Genomic DNA, 12,551 nt, shown 5'->3' on the forward strand with positions numbered 1-12,551 from the left:
AATTAACTCACCTTAAACTCTAACTCTCCGTATGTACATCCTCCTGTAAAAGAAAAATCTGGTTTAGATTAGATGGTAGACAGTAGGACGGTAGGATTAAAAATTCTTTTTTCATTTTTATAAAAAAAAATCAGTAAGTTTTTATCTTTAGTCATTAAATAAGGAACATATTTTCTAAATCGGTGAAAGCAAGCTTGAACTAGTAAATACACTCAACTGTAATATTAAGATATATATATATATATATAAAGTTTTTTTTAACTGAGAGTGACGTTAAAACAAACAAAGAACGAAATAAACATGCAGCCCTCATTTTTCTTCTGGGGAAAAAGAGCAAAAATATACATGTTTGCAGACAGAAGCTTGAAACCTCTACAGTAACGTTCTTTGACATGCAAAATCTAATGATGGGATTTTAATTTAGATCACTTGACTTTTCGGAGTTTTATCCATTATTTGTCAAAAATCAGGTAAATATTTTCAGGCTCGTAGCTTTTGATGGGTAGCATTAAACTTATTGAATTTGATATATTTGGATTGAGATTAAGAACTCAATTCTTTTGATAAATAAATTGTTATTCAAATTTCTTTTTTGGATTTCGGTTAATATTGACCCTAGTCGCTCCTTACTTACAGTTAGTTACCACGAATTGTTTGAAAAATAGTTCCGTTCGTAAATTACAAACTTTGAACTGATCTGATTTGGAAGCTGTAAATTCTCTTTGATACTTCTTCAGAAGCCAATGTCGCTTTAGGTAAATGATATTGTGTGTGTCCCCTCCTCTCAAAAAGCACACCCACAATGGTGAATCTTCTGGAACTAAAATTTTCTGGGGGGGGGGGGGGAATAGGCCCAAAGACCCCCTACCCCTTTATACTTACCAATTAGAGTTGAATATCACAATACACACACACACACACACACACACACACACACACATATATATATATATATATATATATATATATATATATATATATATATATATATATATATATATATATATATATATATATATATATATATATATATATATATATATATATATATATATAAGATATATATATATATATATATATATATATATATATATATATATATATATAAGACATATATATATATATATATATATATATATATATATATATATATATATATATATATATTTCTTTATTTTCCAAATGGGGCAATATCATCTTGCCACCTTTTTGGGGGTAGGGCAGGCTTCCCTTGTTGGTGTTCAATAGGGTTCTTTGTAGTAAAAGAAATTACTAACGTGATATCAGCGTTTTCTTCAAAGCCTCTAGTCTAACGCTCTTTTCGTCAGGTAATTTGAGATATTGCAAAACTGACGCAAATTTCTAATTCATTTTAAATCGATTATTTGGCTAAGCCTATGCACTGTCACAAAATAGCATGCAATTGACATACGAAAACAAACGACAATTTCTAGGCTGATTTCCTTTCAACATATAAACTTTGATCGTATTTTCAGAGACAGTAATCAATCAGAAAGCTTTCCCTACGAGCCGCCAAAACCAGGCCCACAGAAAAATATTTTTCTTTCCATAGGCATAACAGATAGCGTAACTGTTTTTTTTTGAATCTTCGTTCTAATTGAATGGCGCTCCCTTGTGGGCAATAGTTTTTTGTTTTTTTTATTTCGTCTTGATGCCCGTCCAATATTAGTACAGGAATGAGCACAATCAGGACAAGCATATTTTTTCTTTGCAACAGATGTATGTTGTTATGCAGATAACGATTGATGCGGCATTATGCATAACACCCGATCAGTTTCAGCGTTACCACTGTAACGGATGTATATATATATATATAGGCTTAAAAATATAAACATATCTTCAATTTTCAGACTTCCCCAAAATTTCTCCCCATCCCCTAAAAACTCGGTTTTCCCTGATTATCCTCAAAATTAATATTCGTAATACACGAACGTTATGACAGAATATAAGTCGTTAATTTTTTATAACGTTAATTAAAAAATATATAAATATATATATATATATATATATATATTTATTTATATATATATATATATATATATATATATATATATATATATATATATATATATATATATATATATATATATATATATATATATATATATATATATATACTGAACGCATATACAGATGGAACTCCAAAAAAGGGTTTGGCTTTGAAAATATATTTCCCCATTAGTCTATTTTTAAATTGTTTGACACTTGAACTGATTTGCTAAGAAGACTCCCTGAGCGACAGGAGAGGTTTTAAAGTCACAAATATGATCATTTCAGCAAATAGATTAATTTTACATTCTTTTTAAAGCGAAAATGCCTATCTTTATAATTTTGATCTTTTAATCTTATGGACTTCTGACTCATATCAGCAACCGTCTTGGTAGCTACGCCTTAATGCATGCTGTATAAAAATGCTTTTATTAATTACGAATATTTCTGGTAGTCCTTATTTTAGACGTTATTGAAATAAACACACAAAATTCATGATTTTTACGGCACTTCTGACACATTTAATTAAGTAAAAAGGAAATATTTATAAGTGAAATTCTACTTTTGGCCTAATTAGGTAAAAATCAATATTATACGCCAATAGCCAAGCAAAAAACCACTAAAAGTCAAGGAACCGGAACAAAAGATTCAACTACCTCGAAAAATGATTGAAAAGATTTGAGTAATGCCTAAATCATTGCTTTTATGGTGCATCTAACAAAAAGAAAGGGCATGCTGTACTTTCTGAAATAGTTGCTTGGAAAGACTAGGAATACATTTATAACTTTAGCTTTGATTTATCTATGTATTAGGATTGTGTGTGTTCTCGCATACCTAATACAGGTAAACAGACTCCTCGGTTTTCACTAAATTAAGGTTTTTGAATGTGTTTATGAATTTATAACACCCGCCAAGGCAAATTTGAGATCATTGTTCTGCCTCTTTTTTGTACTTGGGTTTTAAGCTTGTTAATATAACAATAAAAAAAAAAAGCAATAATGGGTAGATTAGAAGTAGTTTTTGCAAGATTTAGAATTAGAAAAAAGAGATAGATTACCAGGTGATTTGAGATCATTTTCCCAATATTAATTCGCAAAAATTCATACAGGGAGGGGTATGTATTTTTCGGAATCTAAACGTTAGATTATCTATTTTTTCATTTTTTCAGTGTAAAATCAAAATAGGCATTTTTCAATGGAAATAGGCCCCCCTACAAAAAAGCTATGTTCAAAATCTAGAGGGCAAATAAATCCCTATATCTCCCCACAATTGACACCAATGAACTTTTCCAAGGGAGAGCTTGATATTTAAGTCAGTTTGAATTTAAACCCAGACTTATGAAATCTGTATTTGCAAAATATAAGCTTTGCATTTCGAGGCTGAGTTACTGCAGTAGGTCCTATCAATTGATTCATTGACTACTAAGCTTCAAAGAGAGTATATCAAACCAAAACTTTTATCAATAATAATTCTAATGAAGCCCTCTACCACTCATTTAGGATAAATATTAGTTTGCTGCTAATTTTTGAATTGTTCTTAGCGGATGTCAGTTTTTTCCATTAAGAAAACCGGTTAACTCATGCATGTAAACTAGAGGACCCAGGTAAGGGCGAGTAACAGAGGTGAGGACCCAAAATTATGCGACAGTCCCTATAATGCATGCTGATTCATTTTAATAGAGAACAAGGTGAACATATTACTTCTTGTTCAAATCAGAATAATAACAAGTTTTCAAATTTTATATTTGAAGGGCTCAAATTGACCCTTTGGCCAGTTTACCCTCTTCATCCCCATTTTAAACAATTGGTTGACGTCTCAAACCTTATTGGAATCAGAATTGTTCAAGGATTTCAAATCTGCATGACTCCAGAGCCCAAAGAATTTTCAACTCCTGAAGGATCATGAGTAGATAAAAGTGAACATGTGTTGATGGAGGAGGTAAAATAAATATAAAATCTGAAAAAAGAATTTCCACTTAGTTTTGAGTTTAATCGTCATTTGTGTGTCCTTTCACAAAGGCATTCGACTTGAAAATATAATTTTTTTCCCCTTTTTACACATAATAAAGATTAAAGAGATCTTGATCACCCATCCCATTTCTTCCGAAGAGGAAGCGGAGAAGAGCTTGAAAAAAAGAGCAGCGAATATCGTCTTCACAGAGAGGGAGCAAATATATGGAAAAACAACCCAATAAGACTCTAAGAAATGAATAATGGGCTAATATCCTCCGACAAAGTTCAGAAGACGTAGCTCAGATTAAAACCCCTTTTCAGGAAGTGAGCTTTTGTTGGGAAAGCATCGATAGTAGCCTATATCGTTGGTTATTCGCGAGACATAACACACACCTTTTCTACAAAGGAATAATGTAGACTGGCTTCTCGACGGCCCTCTGAAGCCGAAAAAAAGAATTTCTCCGGAGCCTGAAGCGTAAAAAATACGGATTTTAATCAAGCAACCCTCCGCAGAAGATTCGTAAGTCCAGGGAGTGGGGTGATTCAAACGCAGCAGTCTGACGCTTTAAAGTAATCTTTACTCAAATTGTTAAAAACATGCTAACTTATCTGGCAGGGACCTTCTCCCAGAGAAAGAACAAAAAAAATACAAATTTCCAAAAATGTCAAAGCTCTGTGTGAACTATCCTTCTGAACCTATAAACGAAGATTTGGAAACATATAAAAAAGATTGAATTGGAAACCAGATAATAAAATCCTTCGATCTTGGTGGCATTTAGAAGAGCTCAATGTTATGTGCGCTAATACATACACGATTAAAATCTTAGACTTAGTTTAGTACACCCTGGGTCTAATAAAAAGGCTATTATAGTTAGGAAACTACAGATAAAATCTAACTTTTATTTCACTTCATAGGTTTTCTACTGGTTTAACCTTTACTTAAGCATATAAATATTTTCAGCTATCCATTGAGATTTTAATACCAATCAGTATTTAGCAAAGTTAACGTTTTACCTTTTAGTCAACCATGATACATCACTGTATTTTAACAAGAGACCACCCCACAGGGAATGAACTCATCTAGACTAAAACTCAAAAATTAAGAGCCTCATTTTAGTGTATCCTAAATATAATTAGGCTACATCCTTTTCCTACGACACCCACAATTCCTGCAAAAACTGTGATCCCAATTTTCATTTTTTGTTCTTTCCCACACTTTTCTCATGGGAAGTCATATGATGTCATAACTAAGGATCGGATCTTAGTGATCCCAGGACTCTAACGCTGATTTGATTGTGTAACTCGTATTACAATTAGAGAGACTTGGAAGAAGTAAATTGCATAGTTGATCAAAATCAGGGTATCAAAAATTAGATACATTTTTGGAAAAAAAAGTTGATCTCTATTCAAAACCCGCAAATCCTTCATATTAACAGCTATAAATGAAAAGGGCGAATTATTGAAATATATGCAATTGATGGAACTAGATACAAGTATTTCATAACAGATGTTTTTTTTGCTAAATTTTACTTTATTTATGCGTGCTGTCATTTCCGTGGCAACTTGCACTAAGATCAATTCACGGAAGCCGTGCTTTAAAGCTGCCTAAAAAAATACCCATGTCAATTGCACGTACATTTTTTCTCGATTGAATCTTCGAGAGAATCAGTCGACTGAAAATTGACAGTTACAGTGCCCTTTTAAAAAGTAAACTGATTGAAGGGCATCCAATCCCCTCCCTTGTCCTTTTTCGATAGCCTACCCCACACCGTAACCCCCTCCTTCTGTTAATCGATCAAAATTTTGAGATAGAGATTTTGTTCAAAATAGTCGAAAGATCCAATAAATATCCATTCGGGAATGATATTACACTCGCAGCTCCTGACACATGAGCTGTAAATTCGCTGATTGTTAATTATTTATTGATCAATTTTACAAATGTCATCTTTAGGCGTGAGGCAGCTCGAAAATTTCAAGGACTATTCCCTGGCTCCAACAGATAAAAAAAAAATAGGAGGGCAGAATTAGAGGGTCAGAACAATTGTCAGTAGCTTTTTGTCCCTGATCGCTTTGAAACTTCTAGCACCATGTCCTTGGGTCAAGAGGAACCTAATGAAAGGAAAATTCTTTCGGGGCATGTTCCCATCCCCAAGAAATACGGCCCAAAAAAGGTAAGAAAAACTCTCGTCTCGATCGGCTCCACAATTATATCCTTGAGTCCGTAGGCTATGGGGATCACCAAGCAGAAGGAAAAACAGAAAAAATGATTCCCCCCTAAAACGCAATAGAAAGAATGCCCAGAAAAAAGAAGAAAGGATTTTCCCTGGGCCCTTCGTAATGACTAAGCTGGTCTTAGAAACTTGCAGTCGGGCTCATTCAATTGGAAATTAAAGCTATAATTTCTATTTTAAGGGCCAAGAGTAATTCGAGGGCAACTAGCTTCTCTCCCGTGCCCTTTGCTACCAACCGGCCCACCGTAACCCCGATAAGATCAGGTCAAAATGTTGAAATACTCATTTTGGTCAGAAATGTCAAAGACTTTGGCAAGTATGGCTCTGGGCTCAACATTATTCCCAGAGCCTCAGGGGCCATGACCCTAAATTATGTAAAACACATTCATTGATAGCTGAGAAATTCAATTTCTTTTTTGTGCTTAATTAGAAAAAGCGGCCCTGTCTGGTCTTGTCCGATCAGCTAGGAGCTCTTAAGCATCATTTGCTATGTCGAATTTCCTCGAGTTTCCCAACAGCATACTCTAGTCTAGAGGCCACTTGTACCAGAGTAAATAAAAAGACACTAGGTACATCCGAATTCTCATATTCTTTTGCAATATTCATGAATGAGGAGTTGAAAGAAATAAAGTGGACTTAAAATTTGAACTTAGGAGAGAGGGCTAAGATAGACCTAAATTGGAAAATACTATGCGTATATAGGTCATCGACATAGAAAACATACAATAGACCAGGAACGGCTTGGGGCATGGAGTTGAGACTTTTAGGTACTGCTAGGAAAAGGAAGGGAGAGGAGTAGCCAAAGGAACTTCAAATTTTGTACTGGAGGTAGTGAAAGGGGTTGAAATATTTTTGTCTCCAATTCATCAAAGCATTTTTGCAATAAAAGCGGCACTTCAAACTTGAACTTCAACTTGCAGGAAGGGACAGAGAAGTGATAAACATGTTTTGTCACGATCAAATCTGCCTAAAAGTTGACATTTTAAGCCCCTATAGGACTAAAATCAATTCATGGAGAAGAAGCGACACAATCTGAAAGATATTATAAGCACCCAGGTCCAAAAATGGGTATCTGCAATATCTCAAGAACAACTAGGGAGATCGAATTGAAAATTCCGGGGGTTGTTGAGGGGATCAAATAGACCTCAAATTTTTGTTCGGTGGAGGGGCGAAGACAAATCTAAAGACATTATGCGGATTCATGCTATCAAAGTTACATATTTGCAATATCTCAGGAATATCTACGGGAGTGAAGTTGAAACTTTCAGGTAGTGTGGGGAAAGAGGCAAGGAGACTTCAAAATTTTGTGTCGGGGGTGGCTAAAAGTGTTATGCCTTTGATCAACCTAAAGTTTTTGCACAATATGCCCCTATGTGACATGTAATCTAATCACGATCAAGCAGCCCCGTAAATAAAAAGACACGAATGTGTTGCCAGGCGATCGAAACGGCGAATCTACAATATCCTGCCAACAGCTTTGGATATCAAGTTGTATTTTTCTGTAAGTACTGGGGAAGGGGCAAGCGGGCCTTGAACCTTTACTCCGGAGATGAGACAGGGGTAGAGTGACTGTAGATTTTAGTCTATAGGCTATTTTGAATGTTTGGCATTGTCCTTTGTTGGCCTAGGATGTATTCCCAGCACTACCAAAGAGACCATGTGTGCCCGGATTATCAAAACAGCTTATCTGCACTACCGCACTTCAGGAGCAGTTTTGGGGACCAAGCTGAAATTTATTTTCGTAAATTCTTTCCAGTAGTCTTGATTTTTAAGGTGATTTTGTGTTTTTTGCCTTGTGATAAGTCTATTGTTTTTATGACCTCACTGGGCGAAATATAAATCAGCTTCAGCAAAGTGCAAATGCCAGTCTTGCCTTTAGAAAATTAAGGGGGTATTAGGTCTACTTCTGTTTGTTGTCATTTCTGTTTTGTATTAAGTTTTAATATTTTGTATTAAGACTGACTTGATTATTCATTTAAATTTCTGTGTCTTTCAGATTCATTTGTTCAGCCACAAAATTATGTTTTCTTTAAGCTTGATGGGGTTATTCATCCTCCGTCCTTTTAGGGTTTCTTTTACTTATTGACAGTAATGTCTATTCTTTCTAGTTGTAATCACTATCTGCTCGTCTTGGGTTTTACTATCGTTACGTTACTTTTCTTTAAAGAACTTCTTTTTAAGGAAAATATTTTAAAAAACTAATTATAAAAAGGGAAAACAAAAACAAGTATCAAAATTATTGGTACTTGTTAAATATCCCGACCATACTGAAGAAGTCTAGTTAGGTTAACATAATGAAATACACTAAAATATGATGAAAATATAATACTTCAGTAACAAAATTACGGAAACTACAACAGAAATGTAAAGCAGGTTACCCAAAACGCTTTATATTAAATACATAGCCAAAATACCAAGTTTTTTATATTAAATATTTAATCAAAATATACCTGAACTGAAATTCATCTCTCTCAGGCTAAGCTGATTATCTCAGAGTACATATTGAGATACAGAGATAAACCGGTTTTATTACAGGTAGAAAACAAAATGTATTTAGGATATTTAATATGTACCAAATTATTAATTTTGAATCATTTTCCAGATTATAAAAAGTCCCCTCCCCTCGATAGACCTCCTCCCGACAGTCCGTAGGATATGTAAATAGATAGAATAAAATATTGAAACAAAGGAAGTTACCTCCGTATTAGCCAGTACATACTCACGAAGTGAAACTAGGGTTAATTATTATGAAATATACCAAAACATATATACCAATGAAAATATACTAGAATAAAAATAAAATTACGAAAATTACGACAAAAAATTATGGAAAACTTATCGCCCAGAACGCATTATATTAAATACTTAATCAAACATAACCTAACACAACACAGATACCGACTCTATATATTAAATATTTAATTAAAATTTACCTACAACATAGATTTCAACTGAACCTAAGCTAATTGTCTCCGAATATAGACAGCTATAAACCGGTTACTGTACGATCTTGCAGATCCAAATCCTCGAGTGTGCACTGGCTGATATGGAAGTACCCAAAAGAATTTTTACTTTATAATTCGCAACATGTTTCTATTAATGAGATTATCATGGTCCCTTTCATTGTCATTTTTTTTTTTAAATCATTTCTAGTTATATTTTCATCCACAATTCTATTTTACTCAGGTGAAACTTTATTTTATCAGGTTTAGAGTACAGCACACCCGTTTTAACAAAACAATCATGAGGCATCACAAGATTCAAAACAGCAGAGAAATATATTATTTGGGCTGCATATGGGGCCTTAAGGAGCAGGGGCGAATCTCCGAGATTTTAATTTGGGTTAGGGGGCAAGAGGGGTTTATATCCAAATAGTCAAGGGGCATGACCTGTATAATTTTTCCCCAAATTATTTGGAGCAACTGCCCCCCCCAAAAAAAAAGCGGCGCTCCTGATCAGGGGAGTGTTTGCACTTTCAGGAAAGCAGCCATAACATTTGAAAAGAGTACAACAAAAGAAATGTAATGGTAATACTTTTAATTTATAAACATATCAAACAGTTCGTGGTAACGGACTGTAGTAAGGAGCGACCCGGCTCAATAGTAAACGAAACTCTAAAAAACGGCATTTTGATGCTAAATGATACACCAAAAGAATTGGATTTTCATGCTGATTTTAAGTATATAAGTTTCATCAAATTTAGCCTTTGTCATCAAAAGTTACGATCCTCAGAAAATTTGCCCTATTTTAGAAAATAGGGGGAAATACCCTCTAAAAGTCATAGAATCTTAACGAAAATCAAACCATCGCATTCGGCGTATCAGAGAACCCTATAACAAAAATTTCAAGCTCCTACCTACACAAATGTGGAATTTCGTATTTTTTGCCAGAAGACAGATCACGGGTGCGTGTTTATTTGTTTTTTTGTTTCTTTTTTTTTCCAGGGGTCATCGTATCGACCAAGTGGTCCTAGAATGTTGCAAGAAGGCTCACTATAATGGAAATCTCCCGCAGTTCCTGGGGGAGGGGCTGCAAGTTACAAACTTTGACCAGTTTTTACATACAGTAATTGTTATTGGGAAGTGTACAGACGTTTTCATGGGATTTTTTTTTGATTTGGGGGTAGGGTTGAGGGGAGGGGGCTATGTGGGAGGATCTTTTCTTGGAGGAATATGTCATGGGGGAAGAGAAATTCAATGAAAAGGGCTCGGGGTTTTCTAGCATTACCATAAAAAAAATGAAAAAATAAACATGAAAAAGTTTTTTCAATTGAAAGTAAGGAGTAGCATTCAAACATAAAACGAACAGAGATTATTACGCATATGAGGGGTTCTAAAAATACTTTAGCATAAAGAGCGAGGTATTTAGGAAGAGATAAATACCTCGCTCTTTATGCTAAAGTATTTTTAATAATTTCAACTATTTATTCTACGGCCTTTCTGATTCAGGGGTCATTTTTAAAGAATTGGGACAAAACTTAGATTTAGCGTAAAGAGCGAGGTATTAACGAGGGGACAAACCACCTCATATACATTATGAAAGTATAAGAATATAAAAGTTTATTACGTAAGTTAATTCTTAAGTTATATGTTTATCTACGTATTTATACGTATATTTATCTAGTAAAAATATACGTATATTTTTTACTAATAAAAACGCTCGTTGAAAATTAAAAGTTCTAGTTGCCTTTTTAAGTAACCGAAAAATTGGAGGGCAACTAGGCCTCCTTCCCCACCCCTTATTTCTCAAAATCGTCTGATCAAAACTAAGAGAAAGTCATTTAGCCAAAAAAAGAATTATTATGCAAATTTCATTTTAATAATTTATGTGCGGAGAGCCAAAATCAAACATGCATTAATTCAAAAACGTTCAGAAATTAAAAAAAACTAGTTTTTAAACTGAAAGTAAGGAGCGATATTAAAACTTAAAACGAACAGAGATTACTCCGTATATGAAACGGGTTGTCCCCTCCGCAATCCCTCGCTATGTACGCTAAAGTTTGACTTTTTGCCACAGTTCTACTTTTTAAAACAATTCAAAACTTTAGAGTAAAGAGCGAGGCGTTGAGGAGGGGACAACCCATTTGTCCCCAGAGTAAGTAAGATTATACAGAGTAATCTCTGTTCGTTTTAAGTTTTAATGTCGCTCCTTACTTTCAGTTAAAAAAACTAGTTTTTTATTTAATTATTTTAGAGGAGCCATAGTTCTCCCATATCCCTAATTCTTAAGCCAATCTAAAGAATTGAGTGTTTTTATTACGATGTTTAAGATGATTTTAAACATAGGCTAATGTTTAAGGCCGTCCAAGGGCTGAAGTTTTGGATTATGAAGGCCGATTTTATCTGACCATAAAAGTTTTGTTTGCCTACTTCAACGGCTTTCCGAGTTAGTAAAAAGCTGCTAAATTACACCGGTGAATTTTTCACAGTTCATATAATGAACTGCGAAAACCACTTGTCGCCTTTTTTAATGTTCTTTACGAATATAATAATCGCTTGTATCGCAAATTCAAATTTAAGCACTTTTTGACCTAATCTAACCTAAGCTTATTCTAAATAATTTTGGCACTGAGAAAATGTAGTGTTATTTTGTCGAAAACGACCGAGAAAACGGCGCTGAGAAAACATGGTATTATTTTGTCAAAAACGACCGATAACTCATACTTCAATTAAAAATTTGTCATTTTTAAGAGCTCAAAAAGTGCGAGCTCAAAAATTTGCGGTAGAAGCGATTATAATATTCGTAAAGAACATAAAAAACATCGAGTAGTATGTTCACTTTATAGGTAAGTCAATTATATGAACTGCGAAAAATTTACCACCCCATATGATAGTGAGGTTTCCCGTTGCCTACGCCCAACCAAATCGTCAGCTTTGCAGATGCTTACCAAAGTCGTACTGCACCGCAATTGAAAAACCAAATAATCCTATGAATGTAATTATGTGCATCATCATCATTTCATCACTAAAAGTCTCCCTACTTGTATCTCATTACCGTTCCAGAAACTAACTAACCGCTTCTTTGCTAGAATCTTCACGCATAACATATACCGCAGCATCACCGTCAACGCAGAGACACACGCGCCATGTGCGTAAGGTGTCTCCAACTCTTTTTTGACACGTTGTAACTAAAAGGCGGGAGAAACATGTGATAGTGAACATAAATAGCGAAATAGCCGGGGTACTTACGTGTTATAGCGACCGCACTTTGTTCTTGATCCGTAATGTACCCGTTTTTCTCTGTCCGCTCGGAGATAATAAGCTTAGTCTGAGCGAGATAAAGTACTATACAGGCATTTTTTAATTAAATGTTTAGTTTATAGTGGTGGTTAGGTATTTGATATAATGCGTTCTGGGTG

General features: G+C 34.3%; 1 protein-coding gene across 1 annotated transcript in view; it reads right to left on the reverse strand.

Moving 5' to 3' along the window:
- Positions 1-12,213, reverse strand: part of LOC136038701 (extracellular matrix organizing protein FRAS1-like) — a 196,884-nt gene extending 184,671 nt beyond the window's left edge. Inside the window, exons 1-2 of the mRNA XM_065722012.1 lie at positions 12,081-12,213; positions 12-43 (exon numbers count right to left, since the gene is read on the reverse strand). Coding sequence (XP_065578084.1) covers positions 12-43; positions 12,081-12,150 — 102 coding nt within the window. The 5' untranslated portion in view covers positions 12,151-12,213. The remainder of the gene's footprint in view (positions 1-11; positions 44-12,080) is intronic.
- Between the last annotated feature and the right edge of the window lie 338 nt (positions 12,214-12,551).

This window comes from Artemia franciscana, chromosome 18, assembly GCF_032884065.1.
Source record: "Artemia franciscana chromosome 18, ASM3288406v1, whole genome shotgun sequence".
In the NCBI taxonomy this organism is placed as follows: domain Eukaryota; kingdom Metazoa; phylum Arthropoda; class Branchiopoda; order Anostraca; family Artemiidae; genus Artemia; species Artemia franciscana.